This window comes from Lates calcarifer, linkage group LG21 (assembly GCF_001640805.2).
Source record: "Lates calcarifer isolate ASB-BC8 linkage group LG21, TLL_Latcal_v3, whole genome shotgun sequence".
NCBI lineage: Eukaryota > Metazoa > Chordata > Actinopteri > Centropomidae > Lates > Lates calcarifer.
The window spans coordinates 18,315,987-18,336,287 of NC_066853.1; the positions used below are offsets into that span (position 1 = coordinate 18,315,987).

At 39.0% G+C, this 20,301-nt stretch overlaps 1 protein-coding gene across 1 annotated transcript in view; it reads left to right on the forward strand.

The window, feature by feature from the left end:
- The window catches only part of frem2b (FRAS1 related extracellular matrix 2b), a 52,804-nt gene that overhangs the window by 13,334 nt on the left and 19,169 nt on the right, over positions 1-20,301 (forward strand). The window contains exons 3-6 of the mRNA XM_018665259.1: positions 11,428-11,574; positions 15,143-15,373; positions 17,650-17,775; positions 18,536-18,787. Coding sequence (XP_018520775.1) covers positions 11,428-11,574; positions 15,143-15,373; positions 17,650-17,775; positions 18,536-18,787 — 756 coding nt within the window. The remainder of the gene's footprint in view (positions 1-11,427; positions 11,575-15,142; positions 15,374-17,649; positions 17,776-18,535; positions 18,788-20,301) is intronic.

Here is a 20,301-nt window from a genome sequence, read left to right on the forward strand (position 1 = left end):
TGGCATGAATGTGCTGATGTGCAGTTCTCTCTCTAAACACCGCCTGTGTTGACAAGTTGTGAAGGCTCAAATGCAGTAGGTGAGCCCTGCAGGCATGCAGCCTCACCTACATGTGAATAGAAATTATTTTGATATTTGCCATGCTTGATTAGGAGTAAACAAAAAGTATAGTGCTGGCTTGTATGTGAAGTAGATATCCCACTTTTCTGCATTTCTAAAAATATATGACAGCCTCAAACTGTGTGGTTGTTTAAATCAGAGAACATTCCCATCTTTTACTTCATGTTCCCCGGAAGCATCTACAGTACATCTCTGAGACGTCAACATTTAACAAGAGGCTAAAAAATGGTTTCCAGTTGCAGTCCTTAAAAGAGTTATCTTTAAGTGACTAGTAATGCAAGTGAAAGCAAGTCGAATTTTGTGTTAAAATGTAGACAGCACACTGTAAATCAATCATAGTTATCTTTGCTCTCTTTTTTTTTTACGCAGCGCTGTAGGCAGCAAATATCTAACTAAAAACAGTCTGTGCTCTTTAGCTGTTCCAATTTCAACCTGCACACCAGTGTTCATTTTTTAATTACCTATTCCAAGTATTTTTGTATCTAACACTCTGCATGCTTCCAAAAATGGCATTTTGTATATGCGTGAGTCCTCACACTGATTTGTTTTCTTTTCAGGTTGTATAATTTTTTGTTTTTGCCCCATGTAGCTTTGTGGAACATAAAAAAAAAACAAACTTGAAAACATTTCTGGAACAGCCAGAGAAATGTCCAGAGCTCAGATCAACCCTTCCCCCACCAAGAATACTGAGGAATGCCTTTCTGCCTGAAATTAACTAGACCATGCCTGGGCTTATCTTGGTTTTCCAGGACATGCACTTGGAGTGAACAGTTACATATTAGCAAGCAAATGGGAAGGGGATAACACAGAAAGGCCACAGGGTGCAGGTCTAGACAATTGAACAATCTGATACAGCCATTACATTTAGCTTCTTAAATCCCTAAGTAATTGGCTGAAGCCATTACAATTACTACATAATTGTTCTGTATACTATATACTTTAAAGGTTATCACTGGTCAATTAGCCATATGCAAGAGGTGTTTTTTCAGCTTTCATTATGTAGAGAGTGCATTTGGGCTTACTGGGACCTTTGTGAAACCTTTGGGATAGTCCGCTAACAGATTTAATTTGCACTTAACTTCCCTTCTAAAGAGAGTTGATCATTTTTTAAAGGGCATTTGGTGTGTGTGAGTTAAAATGTCACAGATAGAGCAGTCAGCAACAATGCAAGTTCTGCATTCCTCTCATGTTTATCCCCTTTGACATTTAGCTTTTGTTCTTCAGAGCTAATAGTTTCAGTGTCTATGAAATAGAACTCATCACATCTTATCACTTTATTCTGTTCTTTTGGGGTCCAGGTGTTGTGCTCCCTATACCAGGTTGTGCATCTTTGTGTGTTAGCTTTGAACACAATGCTCTCTGAATGCCAGCCCTGTCATAGGGAGCAGCTTTTTGAAGCTCATGATGTTTACTTTTTGCTGTGAGTTTTTGACACATTTGATCCTTTTCTGTGGTAATTTTCAAAGTGTTAGGTCTGTTTGGGAAATATCCTAGTTGTTACCTCTACCTGTCTTTATCAGTGAGTTTCAACCTGTGAGCAGAGAGAACAGCAGGTTTTCCAAAACTGTCATCATTTTCAACGTGGTGCCATATTAGATTATTTTGCAAACCCTGTGAGTGGCATTGAATTAGACACTAACACTTTTTATTTGACTTTTTTGGAGATTTGCTTTTGATTTTTTTCAGCTTAATACTAAAAGAGATTATACTGATAAATAGCTTACACTGTATTGGATTGCCATAGCCTGTACTGTATGTAAAGTTTACGTAAAGTCACATGACCTGAACTGATGTCAGTATTTCCAGACATTTTTTAAAATGTCCCTACAGGGAGATTTGGTTTGCAGCTAGGTAACTTAAGTAGTCAATAGTCCGTAGTAGTCTATATTAACAGGAAGTGTACATCTACTATGAGTTAATAGAATAAAGGTTAATCTACAATCTATAATAAGATACGAGAACATGTTATTGATTCCCTTGTGGGAAGTTAGTTGTGACACATGGAATCATGACAAATTATGTACTTTGTAATTTATTTATACAAATATATTATTAAATCATCATTCATCAATCATTTCCCCAAATGATAATTCTTTGTAGATGAAGTTTGTTTTGCCTTACAAAAATCACACTTTTCACAATTCACTTTCTTTGCACAGCATAATTTAATAAACTGCACTCCAATATTTTTTCTAATGAGATAGATTTAGATGATAGGATTGAAAGTGATAAACTACATGAGCATAAGGCAAGAGTAACTGGAGTAATTTAAATCTCCATATTACTATGCAGTGCTGTATACTGTACATACAACTGCTGCACATGAATATGATTCTGAATGTTATTTGCATGGCCACCACTCAGAAATTCACAGAATTTATGACCTTGCAAAAACCAGAGTGTCTCTTTCTTTGCACCAAAAGATCTTTGAGTTTTTTCCACCTTAACATTCACATAATCCAACAAAGACTTCCAGAAGTTGTTTTGCAATTATTCAAATCCAGAGAAAAATATTTGCAGTTTGAGTGTCTAAATGAAATTTTGGAAGCATACTTAAAAGTAATCTTCTTTTAACATACCTGTATATATTTTTGAACCCAGGGTTTGTTCCACTGCACAGACTAATCTTCAGTCCATTATTACAAGGAGGAGACAATAACAACACTAAATCCTAAGACATTTTCTCCCGTCTTTTCATGAATGCAGACTAGCATACTTATCTTTAACATGCAGGTTTGCACAGTTCTACTCGAAGGCTCCTTTTCACCAGTCACAAACAAAGGACCAAGAGTCATTTAACACTTCTTTAGGAATTACCATTTCAGCTTTTCAGGGACCATTTTTCTCTCAGGCAAAAGCCTTTCTACATGTAAGGATTTGCAACTAACAACTGTGAAATGCAGCTGAAACATGTTGTTATAAATGAAACCAGCTCTGAGAACAGCCTCGACAAATGCCCGGCTCTATTTGTATGGAGCTCATGAGTCTGTGGGACTGGGATGGGGTTTTATATTCTATGGCCTCACACTGCTGCTTTCAGCAAACAGTCCACCATTATTCGGTCTGACAAGAGAGCAAACACTGTGCATTCAGGGGTCAAGAAAAAGCACACCCCCCTCTCTTTGTCAAGTCCCTTCATCCTGCATCCTTATGCTGCTTTGTTTTCTTGCACATTTTCACACTTCCTCTTGTATCCCCTTGTTATTTCACTACCTCTGTTCTTTTCTGCTCAGCCACCAGCAGCATTGGAGACATGGGGTACATTTAGCACATGCAGTTGTAACAATGTAAGCCTTTCATTTCCTGGGATGGAGACAGATCTCTCCATGAGCTCATCTCTTAAGTCAGGATGTGTCTGACATGACTTGAACATTTCTGTTTGTTTTCCAAGATAAGCTCAAAGGGATTGTACCAGGCTTTCTCCAGCTGACTTCATATACAGTGCCTACGTGGTTGTAGATATATTTTTCATGGGTCCCCTTATGCATCTTACTTACTTTTTTCTAGGGTTAACAGAACAATGCCAAAACTACTTCAGTTACTTTGGCCTTGTGGCTCTCAGGGTGTTCATACTATATGTAATTGACCGGTAATGAGTTAGAAACTCTCACTTTTAAATCCACAATGACCTTTACATGCGAATGCTGAAGAAAGCCCTGCAGCTGCTAATTCAGCCTTTTGTTGTTATTTCCCCTGCTATTGAGAGTTCAGGCTTCTGCTCTCTAAACCGTGTGGCTGACTGTTAATTAAGACACTCGAGGCTGCATCCTCTTTGACAGACAGGAATGCCATTCAAGGGCAATCAAGGAATACTTTGTCTGACCTCACCTACACAATCGAAACAAGTAAAGCCCTCAGCAACTACTGTTATACTTCTTGGATGGGTTCCAAAACTCAAGGTCGATTAATTGATTTATTTACTTTCCCTTGCAGAGATACAGGAGCATTATACTTTTCATCTTTTCAGTTTTTAGGTGCAATACTCATCATCTTTGCGCACAAGGTCAGACAATTAAAGCTTGCAGTCTGAAAGTAAGGGGAATTATTCTGTTTATTATTCAGAAGCACTATATGGTTTTAATGGTGAGTTAAAGACTTGGTGTAAATCTTTCCAAATGGAGTTTATATGAATGTAGCTTAACCAAAATGAGAGAAATACTTTCAAATAACTTGTGCCCACCCAACTCTGAACAGTCTATTTCCAGCCATAATGATGTAGACATGATCAGGGATAAGTCCTGACCTTGGGTGCTTGGCAGGACACCCCCTGCCCCTGGTTGGAAATCAGTAACCTGTGACAGAGCACATCTTCTGCAGAGTCGTGCATCCAGAGTTGGCTGCTTGCTAATCCTTAAGGTGTTTGGAAAGATTCTGTTTCAACTAATATTTCCAGGCGAGGCTAATAGGATTATACTTAAAAACCCAGGATGTTTGCATGTGATGCCAGTAATTTCTGCCGTTTGGGATTTTTTCACATGTACATGTTGATTCATATTTTTTAACTAGTAAGTTTGAATGTTCCTTAACAACTTTAAAAAAATGTATTTCTCCAGTCAAAGTGCTCTCATGTGGGCTTTGTGTGGTTTTCTGTAGTAGATGATAAATTACATCATCTGTGGCAGTGTGTGAGGACACTGGAGTGTGAAGCAGACTCCCAGGACAGGAGTGACCTTTCCTAACAATCACATTGTACAGTATTTCCTCTTCCATGTCTCTGTCCTGGACCACAAATAAAGGAGCCCCATCTGAAATAAGAGCTCTGGGAATTCCTTACTGCTTTTCCACACAGGCGAGGGGCTTCTATTTTGTGACCCTGGAAGAAAGTCACAGAGTGGTTTCCACAACAACCTTATGCTGGAATCAAAACAGAATGTGTGAGGACAGGACGGAGGTTTCTGGTTTGCTTAAAAGGTTTTTTTACTGTCAGTCTTTCCTTGGAGGATGACATTTGTAAGAGCACTAAAGCACCTTTTCTGATTCACAGAAGGTGCATTTAAATCATAAAGTTAAGTGCTCTACTTTGAATGGCTTTCTGTGGATGTTTGTTAGTAGTGCAGCATTTTCAAAAATATGGTCTTGTTCTCATGAGCAATTCAGTTTCTGTGCTAATCCAACCATCACGATTATGTATTGACTCTGAGCAGTTGAAGTATAATTTGTCAGTCTTAGTGTCAGGTTTGCCTGCATAAGGCTGAACAAAGGGAATAATTTAATAATTACTGTCATTTATTTCTACACCCATGTGTAGAAAGTGGTGACAATATGATCCAAAAAGCCTAAAAAAGAATGTATTTTAATCCCATCCAACATTGCAAGATAACAGTGGTCTCATAGAAATGAACAGGAGGTCATGGATGTAATAAGTAAACATATCTAGGTTATTGCATATTTCTTAACAACGTCTACCTCTGCAACCTCTAATAGCTTTAGCAGATTTATTCATGACATGGTCACTGAACATTGAGAACAAAAGTAATTCCAGCCATTGTATTCCAAATGTGAAAAGAGCACTTCTATAGTTGTGGTTCAGATGTTAATCTCAAAGAACTTTACCTGCTGAGAGCAAAGCCTTTCTCGCTTAAGCTTTGCATGGCTCTCTGACCCAGCCCTTTTTTTTCCAGAAGCGCCTTTGGCCTTTCTTTCAGGCCGCTCAAATATCGCCTCAGAGTGACCACTGTGTCACAGTGGACACAGAGGCGACAGCAGCCAGAATGGACCCTGTGGAGTGGCCAAATTTACAGCAGACCAGTTCCCTGAAAGGCTGTGCTGGTAGAAAAAGGGTTTAGGGCCTGTGAAATCTTAACGGTTCTAAATCTTTCAAGCCATGGCCAACTCCCCACTCGTTACTGCTGATACAAGGCTTAGGGTGATTAGACCATATCGCTCTCTCTCACTCTGTGCTCTGCCATGTGCTTTCTTTCCTTCAACAGGATTATCATATCCTTTTTCCCTTAATTGGAGAGGTGAAAAGTATACTGGCATGGTCTGGTACGTTATGAAACTTGAAGACAACTCAATTTATAGAGTTTTCATAAGTTATTGTGATGGAATATGTTTCCTCTTCATTATAAAATAAATTGCCCCACTGACACCCCCTATATGCTGCAATGCTCATCATATACTTCAATATAAAAGTCTTACAAGAATAAAGTGAGAATTTTGTATTCATAGGTCCTTACCACTTTAGGGGCTTGTTAAGTTTGTCCTGAGGTTGCTGCAAGAGGAAATCTCATGGCAGGCCCATCCCCTAGGGATCCTGAAAGCCCACAAAAGATTTCATGGAAACCTGACCATCAGTTTTGAACATATAGTACTTTGTCATAGGCTTAAATTTAGCCAAGGGGAAATTTTGACTCAGATGAAAGGTCAGGGATTACCCCAAATCATGATAGTCATCTTCTGGGGACCATGAATATTGGTATATTTTTGGCAGCCTAGTCAGTAATTGGTGTGCTATCTTGTTCAAGCTCAAAATGTTGGCTTGACAGACCAATAGACTTATTAAACCATATCAACATCTTTTGACTGTACCCGCTCAGATATAAGAACCTAAGAGTTCTTTGATAAAGAATTAGGTGCTTTGAAGAACTATGTAATTATTATGAGTGAATTGGCCTAAACAAGGTGCTTAAATCTGCTTCTTAAGTCTTTGCAGCTTTCAGTGCAGGTGCAAAACCTCCCTATCCAGCATTTTGTTGTCCACATGTAACATGTAAACAAATGAAGTACAGGAAAATTAACTGCTGATTGTGTACAGTGCAAATGAGCAGGCAGGGTTTCCATTAAAAAATGGTGTTCCTGTAAATCAGGCAACTTTCTACTGTTTCTGGTATGATGTAGTATTGAGATAACTGTCACTTTTTAAAAAATCAGATTTTAGCATTTCCTTGACATTAAAGTCTTTTTAAAAAGTAAAAGTTGAAGTTTTTGAAAGATTGAGCTGACTGCCTTGATGGGCTCAAACTGCCTATACATACATTAAGCACTCTATTGGTCTTAAGCCCCTAGTTTCCTTTAACTGCAGCCATAAAGACTTGTGCTTATGACAGAGAGGAGATATATATTACCTGTGATCAGATTTAATGCCATTATTATTAAACGAAAATGTGGTAAGATGTTTTGCTCCTGTGGTTTTGTCTTCCACTGTAGTTTTAATTGCAACTAAAAGGATTTTGTGTGAATCACACAGCTCACACTAAACTAAAATCTCTAGATTGTGAGCACTTTACTGGTCCTATGCGCAATTGGTCATCTCTATAGTATGTTGCGTGACATTTTAATGCAACAGTAGATTACAGTTTGGAAGCTGTGAGCACACAAAGTCCATTTGCAGTGTATGATCATTAAGTATTTTTAGATGTATTGTGTCCATTGAGCAGGATTCACAGGCTAGTCCCAATTTATCCTGCCTAATCAGTGTGCTGGCTCTGTGGGCAAAGGACCGCCTGTCTGTCTGCCTGGCTGAATGAACAGACAAGGGTCCATGGGGCATCGTGGCCCCACGATGCTTGACGGTGACCAAATAAGGGCTGTCTGCAACATGTATGCAGGGAGGAGACAGGGGCACAAAGTTGGCACAGTCCAGCCTCTCACATTTTTTGGCCCCTCTGTAAAGGTTTCTGTCCCTCATCACACATCCAGTATGTGAGAGGACAGAACTTGTGTTTGTGCAGCTACATGAACCGGACGAGGGTTTTTCAATGTTCATGTACAAGGCTGGTTATGGTTAAGTGGTTAGAACTGTAGAGGTTGACACTTTGTTGACACTGTTATTTAGAGGGACTTGTAAAAGCTTAGAAACCAACAAGACAGGGTGCAGATAGGCAGTTAGTTAATTCACTGAATGAATTACAATGATACTGGAATTTGTAGAATTCCTTTCATCATATGTTTTTTAATTAGAAAATGAATATTATTTAGAAAATAAGTACATGTGCCTGTTATGAGCAGCTTGTCTGACGCATTCACTGCATATGATGTATGTACAAAGACCCGAATATAAGAGATGCCAATATTGTTCACTAAATTCTGTCTTGGTGCTGTGAGTGCTAGTTAAAGATTAACTCTGGTGTTTTCCTTGGGGCCTCTTTGAAGTGGACTTACTCCAACCCCTGCTTATCTTAATTAGAAAGAAATCTGGGGGAGTGAAGTGGTCCTCTGGAAACGAGCACCTCCACTCCCCAGCTCCCTGAACACCACACTGTAGCTTTACCAGGACTTCAAGGGCCCCTAAACTCAATATTTGCACAAGTCATGGTGGGATTGTGTGTCCTGTAGTGTAAACTGTGAGCATAAATGATTTTTTCAGAGGTTTGAACGCACAGCTTTGGGATGTATCCTTGACAGACCTTGCTGGATATGAAAAATGAATAATTGATATATCCACTTTATGTTTGTGAATACTGTTATTGTTACTGAAAACAGGTATTTAACGTGATTCATCTTGGAGGAGTCTGTTTGAGGCTTAGCATGATGCATAGCCTGTTTCTTCAGTGTCATGTAAATCATTTAGCAAAACATGTCACCATTTAATGTTGTTATTGAAATGTATGAGGTACTTGGGATACATCCTACCAATCAATGGTCCTGGAATGTCTCTGCCTGAGTGTTTACAGAGAGATGATGTATATAATCTATTTTGTTCATTTTCTAGAATTATGTTTGAGATCATGTGTATTAGCTGTGCTGTAGCTATTACAAAGTCTGTGCCAATGTGTGAAGTCAGATAAATTGCCAAGACCTTCTCTGTTTCCTTTACCTCAGAGGGCAGGCTCCTTCACGACTCAGAGATCACACATGCAATGTTTACGGGTGGCATGCGTGCCATGCTGCTGGCTTTAATCCAAATGGAGTAGGGAGGTCCTGTCATACACAGGTCGCCTGTCTTCAGAAGACTGATGTGGAACACACAGGAAGCAAAATCCTTATGCTGTGGTACACCTCAAGAATGCATGGCTTATTAAATTTATAACTTGAGACATTTTCATCAGGGGGAAAAAAAAACACATTTTAGTCTTTATTACCAAAATGTTATACAATAGAATAGTGAATCAACTTTGATATGTGCATTGTTTACTGCTTTAAACACACTGTGTTGTGCCAAAAATTGTTAACCCTAAAAATGTGTTTCCCTGCACATATCACATTAGATTTTAGATGTTTTTCTTGCTAGTAGTGCTAGTAGAGATCATGCTTGTTTATGATTTTATTATATCAAACCTAATGCCACTTACCAAATAACTTTTTCTGCTGCACTTGTGATTTATTCAGTGCATGTGCCTTATGATAATTTTTATGCTGTAAGTGATGCAAATTTTGGCACACTCTGCAAAATACTTCACACATTAAGTACTTAACATTGCCATCAGTAGTGGCAGATTAGTTGGAAGAATAAAATAAAATAACTAGGTTGTGCACAGTGACATGATGGCTGAGAGGACAAAGAAGTGAACACCAACAACAGAAACTAAAAAGCTGAGAAAAATCGTCACACTTCCAGATAGACCTTTTGATCAATATTATATCTCCAAGTTTTACCAGTTTAAAACATCATGTAATAGACCAGAACTTTTGCAAAATGAAATATTTGCCTCAGTTTATCTAGAATATGCACTGTGGAGGAAACAATTCTTTTAGTCATAAAAAGGTAAGGAACTCATTAACATTGTTATATATAATTGTATAAAAATGGTGCCTCTGAAGTCAAATAACAACCCCTGTTTTCAAACACAGAAAGAAACTCTCTGTTCTCGAGAATCTCATGAAATGTATACAACTAAATGATTCAAACAATTTGTTAATTTTGCACGAGAAAGAAAATAGAACACTTTCTAGTCTCAGTCCCGCTGAGCCCTCACAGCTACTGAAGCTTTTTGTTCCAATTACAGCTCGGTGTTGACATCACTGAGTCTGTCTGAAGTTCACTCTGGACTGGATCTGTAAATTCAAGGAACATCAGCACCTGTGTTCTTCTTTTCAGGATTGTTTATGAAACCCATTAGTTTGGGTTACCAGGCATGGCAAAAAGGCATCTTTCTTTAGCATCTCACTACATTCTTGGCCTTCACAACTTAAAGACCTCCATTTGGTAGAAAACATTAAAGTATCTCCATGTATTCATTATCAATGAATACATTTTATTCATGTAAATGATTGAAATGAGTGGGGTTTTTTTTTTGGGGGGGGGCTCCCTGTTATTCTTGTGCATCCCTTTATCCCAGTTAGGGCACCATTTTGTCAAAGAGCATCGATGTAAAGTGTGAGGATATATGTACACTATTAGACCAAGGGAAGAAGCTCTGAACAGGTGCAGAGAACATTTCACATGTGCACACACAGACATGAAAACTCATAAATGCCTGGACCCTCACACGTAATAAAACACCCAGGGTGAATGTGTATAGGTCTCACTATGCCCATTGAGGTAGGAAATGGACACAGTGGAATGGTTGGCTGGACGTGACAGATTTACTGACAGTAACAACCAGGGTGGGGCAGAGTGCAGACTCTCACTTGTGCCTAACACAAACAGAAGCAACACTCTGAAACCCCAGAACAATGCCTCTACACCCTCCCGGCAATTTCACTGTTATTCCATCACTTTCAGAACTGCCAGATGTTTAGTGGCTCAGTCATCTGGATCTCACCACCCTTATCCAGTAGCGGCAGGCAGCAGCTCTAACTGTGCAGTCTGGTGGATGCATGCTGATTTTTAGGAACCAATGGATTATCATTTAGACTGTTAGCCAGTACTTTAGAAATTGCAACAGAAAAGTATATTGTGGTTTCTGTATGAGTCAGTGTATGTGTGCATTTTGGCAGTATTTTTGGTGTGTATGTGTGTGTGTGTTTGAAGCCTGTGGATGTGGCTCCGCTTTGAGTCTTTATGGTCAAATGGTAGCAGCAATGCCCTCCAGGACTGTAGCCTCAGCCTTTGAATCAAGCTTCAAAAGGCAAGGATAAAATAACCCAGTTCAGACAGGAAACAGACACCTTTTATCTTAATTAGAAATGAAGCAATTAGACAGCACAAACCCTATTTCTTTTGCATAAGGACTGTGCACCCTTCTTACCTCCCACTGAGTGAAGTCAAGTCCTGAAGGTATCCAAGAAATCACTCTAATAAGGGTTATTGAAATTTTCTGTTCTACCCCAGAAACAAATAACTATGTTAATTTTCAAAACATTACTCAGTCCCAGTTAGGCTATTTGACTTTTCTTCTTTGTTTTTTTTTCTTTGCTGTATGATGAATTCTGGGGAGACATTTTAAGTGTCTTTAACTTTATCAATTGTTTTCTTCTCTGCAGGAGGCAACAAACTGAAGAACCAGCAGTTCCGTTTGAACTGGGCTTGGATCTCTTTAGAGAAGGAACACTTCGTGGTGGATGAGGAGGTCAAGTACTTGGAGGTGGTTCTGAAACGTCGTGGCTACCTGGGGGAAACTTCATTCATTAGTAAGCAGACACAGCCTCTCACTAGTCGCTAGAAAGCACTGGGAACATGCAACATTTTAATTTGTTCAGAAGAATTGTTGATTTTGATTTTGATCTGGTCCAGATCTGCACCAAAAATAATAAATTAATTAATCTAATATACATAATATAAAGTTAAATAATATGAAAATAGATATTGCTTAAATAGATACTAATAAAAGAAGAATAATAAGAAATAGAAGAAACAGTTCAATGAGATACAAAGCCTTTTTTTTTTTTTACATCAAAGGAAGAACAGTAGATCACAAGAACATATGCAGCTATGTTTGTGTTGTAGTGAAATACTTCATATATTCCTGGATCCAACACCCACTTGTTGCTTTGCTCAAAGAAGATGAAAAACACACTCTCCTCACAGAAGAATATCTTCATCATCAGAGGATATTGTTAAAGATTTTTTCCTGACTTTTTTTTGGTAACTTTTCAACTTTTTTTAATGAAAAGTGAATGTCGGATGCCAACATAGTCATAGTCCCCACAGCACCCAGGCGCAACTACACACACTACACTCTTTGATATATTTTATGGCAATTCAAAGGCTGGCCCAGACAGCCTTTAGGGTGACACAGGTCATGGCCTTTCACCTTTCTCTTAAGGCCAGTATTTACATACCAATCACACAATAGCATAGGACAATCTCTCAGGAACTGCATGTGCACATGAGAAAGGTCACCTGAAGTTGGTGGTCAGGGAAAGACGCCACACCAAATGTTAGTCTAGGCAATTTCCTGACTGGAACTAAATGAACAATACCTGATAATACTGTTAAAAAAAACTAGCTGCTGTCAGCATTTATGAGTGGAAGGAATTCTTACTACTGGCACAAATGGCCTTTTTTAGTGCTGCCATTTATTCTGTCTATATAGATGAGGGGTGATTAAACTGAACTAATGTTAAAGGTCAAATCCCATAGAATAATTGACTGTACTGCTGTCTATATCTTTGTATGCCCCAGGGCCTCAGACTAATGAAACATCTCTTGATGTAATATGCAAATTTTGCTGACCTTTATAATGCCTCAAAATGCATGGTATATATACTCAGTGAAGTAAAAAAATAAAATAAAATAAAGTAACACATCTTAAGGCAGACCATCACATACTGCACTGCAGGCAGATAAAGCTGATAATAGTTTACATTAAAAAGTAAAGACTGAAAACAAGAATATACTATGTTGTTCATGTGGATGAGGTAAGGAAATAGAAAAGGACAAATCAACTGAAATGCCTGTGTGATGACCCCACAGTGATCTTTTTGCAAATTAATATTAAACAACAAAACAATATATCTTGTATAAGGAGCTTGGGCAAACAGTCAAATAATTGTGCCTTGTTTTGATTTTCTGGAACATTGCTACTATTTTATTAATAGTTGCATTATAAATTAAAGGAGCACTACTTTGAACTTGCACTCAATGTTCATTGCCCAAAGAAAATATGGCTTGCATTTTCATAATGTCCAAAATTACTGTTGTGTGCTTTCTCGGTCCAAACCATAGCTTTTTACAGTGCAGTTTTCTTATGATTGAAGCAGCATAAAGGGGAATGGTGATGGATGAGGGAGGATGATGTATCTCTCTATGCTGGTGATGGAAAGTACACAAAGGAAGGTATAATTTAGAGTTTTTTTTTGTTTTTTTTTTTGTTTTGACAATGCCCTTAAAGTACCAATAGCAATAAAGTTGCTCTCTCTAAATGCCTAAGTGATGAAACCTTTTATGTTATCCATTTCTCATTGCAGTAAGTGAGCACATGTTTACATCCTCAGGCAGTTATTCTTTGATCATACACCACTGTGTTCTGTTTTTGTCCATCTTATCAAATAGCCTTGGAAATATTTCTCTTATAATTTATAGCCAAGAAAAAACATTTGCAGACCTAACTAAAAGATGGAACAGAAACCCTTTTGGTGTGTGTTTGCCCTTTTTCTTCCATGTTTTGCTTAAATCTCCAGAAGACAGCTCAACTGCATGAAAGGCTTTAATTATCAACTTTGGTTTTATATTTTACCTAGGAAGGAATTATTTTGGAGAGATTATTTTATCATATTGAAAAACATCTCTGCAACATTTCACCCTGCAGGTACAAATCAATATATTGTCCCAATAAGGTGGTATCCTTCATAGTAATGAAGCAAGGGCATTCAGTATTTTCTCATAGTGATCATTTGGACTTTCCCTCTTCTTCTGCTGCAGTGAGGGTAGCAGTGCAAAAGAGGCAAACTGTTTTAATTAACCAGCATAAATAGGCCACCAGAGCAGCCTGACAATTCAAGCCACCCATCTGCCTCAGTGTTGCAATGAGATAGTGACTGATCCCAGGCCAGTGCCTCCTCACGAAGGCTGGGGATATCTCTTCTTATCCCGTCACGCCCCAGTGAACACTGATCAGAGGAGGCCACTGATGGACTATTGCTTCACTGGTCAGTGTGCACAGTGTAGGTGGCACCAGTTTGGAGGCTACAGTCCGCCTGCCGCAAATCGTCTGAGTGACTGCTGTGATCAGGGCCATCCAATCCAAGCTTTATGCAGGAGATAGAGTAAGGAGAAAATCATACTCTCCCCTATCCTAGCTACTCTTTGAAGACTGCTGATTTTTCAAGCTCCATTGAGCTCGGTCGTTTTATCTCAGCACATATGTGCAGGGGCCTTTTCCTTCTGTCTGTACTTGCATATCAAAGCCCACTTTTTATTTTCATCAAAGAATGGAATGGTAATTTTCCTAAAAACCCAAACTCATGCATTTCTCAATCTGTGGTCTATTGAAGGTCTTGTGCATAGTCCTGATGTGATATTTCAGTATTTCTCTTCTCCTTCTTCCTCCCAGAGTTGTGAACAAACAGCATTAAAAAGGTTCCTGTTACTCCAGTGCTTCATTTATCAAGTAATTTCTTCTTGTTTTCTACATTTGTGGCAGCTTGCTGGAGTGCCTTGGGGTGTGCTGCCATGTTCTTTCTATTTACTGTCAGACCCCCTGCTGCGTGTTGTGTGACCAGTTAGCAGAAACAATGGAGAGGCTGTGTGACATTTCACCGGCTTCAGTGCTCTTTCTCAACAGGAATCCTTCCAGTGTCACAGCTATAGTGACTCTAAGTCCCATCAAACAGCTCACATGCTGAAGGTCAGGAAATGCAAGCCAGCCTCCAACCACTTCTGGGACTATAGGCTGACATGAGGGATAATTAGCATTATTCCCACCATGGTCATTTCAAACACTAGAGGTGGGAAACTGAATCCCAAAAGACTGGCAGATATTGCCAGGCTAAACCAACTAAGGCATGACATTTTCCTGGTTTTACAGGAGATGAACAACAGTAGTTTAATTGTATCTATGACCATTCACACTTACAGAGATGAAGTGATTTAAGAAATGTGTGTTTTTTTGGTGGATGAATATGAAAAAAGGAATATTAAAGGTTGTCAGTGACAAAAACCAATAGGTGATACATTCTCTTATATGTCTAATGTATGTTATTTATTTGGTTTAGCAGATGTTACTTGATTATGGTCTTTTTCCATGTCCTTCCTAAGGTATTGGCACAAAGGATGGCACTGCAGAAAAGGAGAAAGATTTTCGGGGGAAGTCTCAAAAACAAGTGCAGTTCAACCCCGGCCAGACCACAGCCACCTGGAAGGTCCGGATCCTGTCAGATAGCGAATATGAAGTGTCAGAGACTTTCCAGATTGTTCTGTCTGAGCCAGTGATGGCAGCCCTTGAATTCCCAGAGGTCGCTACTGTGGAGATCCTGGACCCTGATGATGGTCAGTAATGATTTCATTTAAGGGATTCACTATTAAGTCAAATATTATTAGATTATAGTTTTTCCTTCTGAAAAAGCTCAGACCAAAAGCAAACACTGGCAATGCATGTTGTATTTTGCATTGTGGCTTTTGTTGCTTAACAATGCAACACATTCAGGTGTTACAAGTGGAGCTACAATAGAGGTTGACAGCAGAACATTTTTCAGCTGTGTGAAATATCATTGAACATTTGATGGCACAGCCAACCCATCGTTCCGCACAAATTTTCAACAATCATACAGAAAGAAATCCATTTTAGAAGAGACAAAGATTTTGAATAAGGGGTGCAGCCTCAATGAGTGGCACACCCATGACAAACTAATGGGCCACTTTGATTGTCAGCATGAATAACTCTGTACGTACCCTTTCTATGGCTTAGAACATGAGAAATCAAGGAAGAAAGGGGAAGAAGGCTATGTGTGGTTAGGAAAAATAGCTAGACTAAAATTACTGAATAGACTTTTTCTCACATCTGATATCTCACTTAAGGTCCAGGAATGCTTCAGCCTTCATCTCAGCTGTATTTATGTTTTGAGGATTGATTGGAGAAATGTTTCTGTTCAGCTGCCTGAGGGGACCAGAGCACTACTTTAAATACAACATGAATTCACATGAAGACTGAAAGCTCAGAGAAACTAACAACATCTTGCATCCAACTTGATTACAAAAATTGCAACATAATGAGTAGGGGTAAGGGAAGTAAGGGCAAAGAGCTTTTATGGGCAGCATTTTCTTTCCACAAGAGTAGATAAACAAGGTCAGAAGGATATCGAGATAACCATGGTGATCCCTCTTGCATGTGAAATGATCATAATGCAAATATGGAAGAAGCACTGTTCGAACAGATAAACAGTGTTTCTTAAAACAGCTTGAGTGTGATAAAGCTGAGATAGAGAATTACATGATATAAATATGGATAATGCTTCCTCTCGTCCCGGAGGGCTTCATCGAGTGAAAAGGAAGAATGTGCTGTCAACAATCTATGCTAATTAACATGTTTAGTTGTATCTTTGTTTCACAAAACATTAGTCTCTGGAGGGCAATCAACAAAACTGGCAGCTATCTCTCTGGAAGATGTGAAATTCTTAGAGCTTGAACAGACATTGTCTTCCTACAGCCATATGTCTATTATCATATCATTATAGTGTTTATGGTTTCTAAAGTTTTCATGTATTTTGGCCTTTCAAGGTCAAATAAACTCTGACAGCTCATAAAAATGTATTTTTTGTTTCTTCTCACTGAGAGCTGCAAAATGGAACAGCCCAGGGGCTGCCACCACAACAGTGAAAAATAAATTATTTCAAGCTAGACTGACTAAAGTGACTCAGACTGAAAACAGTTGACTGTTAGAAACAAGAAGTGAAGAGTGGCCACATCATCCTTGGTAATTGTTTACATGGTCCTTGGGATGAAAAAAGGGTAGGTCAAGTTAATGTGGGCGACCGTGATGCTTACTGAGCATAAGGATACAAGGCCTTTGTCTGAGGATTTCATGGATGAAATGTTGCAAGCTCATTTACTTTCTGAATGTTGTTCAAAGCTTAGAGAAACAGGGAGACAAAGAGATGGAGAGCTGCCAGTAAAACTGTTCAGAGAAAAAAAAGACAAATGGGGTAACGTGTCCCTGCTTGCAAACAGAATGAACGCACCTTTTTATTCTAGCAAGTTATGCTGGCAACTAACAAGCCACTTCTTAAATGAAGCAAAGTCTGTGAGTCGTAGATTTGTACACATTGTTTTTTAATTCCCTAAAGGATTCCTGACTCTTTTCCTAAACAGCATTATCTTACAGATGCAGATTACAGATTTTCCGCTGTCATCCATCTATATTAATTACCGGGTCAATAATCAGTGCTGTCTCTCCGGGTCATACTGTGTAAGCCATCTCTAGATTGGAATATTTGCTGCAGAAAAATACAATGGAAGCACCAGCAGCAGAGCTGTAATGAGAGCTGTCATTTGTCCCAGTGTGTGAGCTGCAAACCTGTGTATTAGAGGTTTTTGATGTAAATAATGTCACACATGATTTGATGTTCTGAAGCTTTTCCTGTTTCTTCATCTTCAATCATTCAGTTCAGCTCTCTTCTCATTCATTTTATTATGATCTATTTGCAAGATAAGCACTCATTCATAAGTAGTTGTACAACTTAACATTGAGTATTCAACTCAAATAATATTAATGCACTATATGACAGTCATGATTTAATGTGCTGATATTTGATCTTTTTTGCGTACAGAATCAACAGTGTTCATACCCTCAGCTGTATACAACATAGAAGAGGACATTGGTGAGCTGCTTATCCCTGTGCGCAGGAGTGGGGATGTCAGTCAGGAGCTTATGGTCATCTGTTACACCCAGCAAGGTAACACAAGAATAGCATCTTGAAATTTTAGTTGTAAATTCAGTGTTTTCAGGAATAGAAATGATGATTGAAGTGTCAATGACCATGTTTCTTGAGGGAATGAAGTGTTTGGTAGTGCTGCCCTCCTCCCCCTCAGCTGGACTCTAATGCTTATCACTCATCTTGCCGTCATTCACTGGAGTAGCAGATGGTGGATGAAAAAGAAAGCGATGAAAAAGAAAAACTGAAGCAAAACGAATGGCTTTGGCACTGGTTTTCAATTCTCAGTGTTTGAAAGAGTTACATTCTCACACATCAAAAGTAGGTGCAAGATGATGGTTAATCAATGCATCAGAGAAAAAAGAAACCATAACCGGGTCTGCCTTTCATCATTGACTTGATGGCAGCTGTTCGATTGTCACAAGATGTAACCTTTAAAAATGAAAGAGGAAGTGCAAAGAAATTGACTTGATCAAGATCCATGTTGGATTAAACAACATGGATTTGCTAGTAATTTCAGGAGGACCATAGACTGTTCATATAATGTGTGTGTATATTAACCAAAAGTAGGTAAGTAACTGGGGAAAGAATTTCCAGGGCATATCATACTAAGATAATATTTCAGTGATGCGTGTAAACATTGTTCATGAAAAAAATAATTTCAGGGAAAAAGGAAATAATATGTATATATTGATTTTTATGTGAAGAGGAGTATACTGTGTTGTGGCAGAGTTTGGATCATTAACTCTGCTTTCTGTAATTCTGTTTTCCCTGCACTCAGTTTCAGCCACAGGCACTGTCCCCACCATGGTGCTGTCCTACTCTGATTACATCTCCAGGCCTGAGGACCATCACAGCATCCTGCGTTTTGACAAAGGAGAGGTGGAGAAATCCTGCCGGGTTGTGATCATAGATGACTCCCTGTATGAAGAAGAGGAAAGCTTCAACGTAACTCTCAGTATGCCCATGGGGGGCCGTCTGGGTGCAGAATTTCCCACAGCCAGAATCACAATCATTCCTGATACGGATGACGGTAAGATGACATTTCACCGATCCTTAGTATTAAATCGGATGCAATACAGTGTCATGCAACAGTCTGTGCAGGTACAAGAAATTAAAGGTCTTTGAATATTAAATCACTTTGTGGCATTTAGAAACAAGGTTTTTTGATGCTTTTTCCATTCAAAAAAATCCATCAATTCTGATTAAAGCCTCAAGAAAAGGCAGCGTGAATTTGTCTCCTGGCTAGAAGGTCTTTTATCTGATTTAGTATGAAATGTTACAGTATTTGTGCAGTGTCTTATTTTATACATGTAATGGATAAGCACTCTGACACTTGAGAATTAGTTTCGAAAAAGTTTGGTAAAGGCAATATTTTTAGCCGCATAAATTTATTCAGAGAGAGAGACACTGAAACAGGTATAGGCAGGTGGGCAGACAGACAGCAAACATGTTGGTGTGCATGTGAAATGTGTGTTTGATTTTTTTTTTCACAGTGTGTGTTTGTGCTTGTCTGCCAATGTCTCAGAGAGAAAGAGTTTGAGTGTGCGAGCCTCCTTCCTGGAGGCAAAGCCTTTATCTCATATCTGCAGGCTCAGACTGGAGGGCTGATAGTCTCCCATATCTCCCTGACGCCTCTTTGTTCCCCAACGCCTGACGGCCATACCTCAGTTCCCTATCACTCTGACTATCTCCGGAAGCACTGCTGTGAAGTCAAGACTCTGTGATCGCAGGCAGGCAACACCGGTCCTGAAAAACATAATGTGATTGTGGAACGGTATTTTTTTCCTTGAGTAGAAACACAATTGAAGCCAGATAATTGGGGTGATGATGCCATATTCAATTCAGCGCTCCATTATCTATTTCCTTAGTTTAAGTAGTCAGAAAATCATAGCATTGGGAAATTAGTCATTTTTTGCCCGTAATTGAGGTAACTTTAGCTTCATTGAGATTTATTTTTAAATAACTGCTCCAATTACTCAACAATAGTCTTCCTGTTGTAGGAGATCCTTCCATTTCATAGTACTGTACATACTGAGAAGAACATCTTAGACTTTAATTTGAATTGTAAAAATATGATGATTCGAGCAGTGCATTATGCTGATCCAGCCAGCTAATGACAGTCTAACATGAAATGAAACATTGTTTTTGATGCAATGACGATAGTCCTGCTTGTTCACACCTTTTCCCTCAGTGTGACAACGTCTGAAATAATCTCTTTAATTAAAAAGACTTTAGAGATCTAGTAGAACATGGCCAAAATCAGTGCTGAGGATGTGAAACATCTGTCTATGAACATGTGGTAAAGAGGTCTTCGAGGCTCCTACAGCAGCAGTTTTCAGACTGTATAACAGGTTATTTTCCCCTTCTATCCCCGTGGGACTCAAGGCAGACACACTTCAAGTGGATTTGTTTGACCTGCTTGAGGAAGGAGGGGGTTACGTGGTTGGAATGTTTTCGCACTGTAGCAGCGTCCAGTGTAACCTGAGCGTGAGCATGGGGCCTTTTGACCTCTGCTGCTCCTGGGTATTTACTCCAGACTGCCAA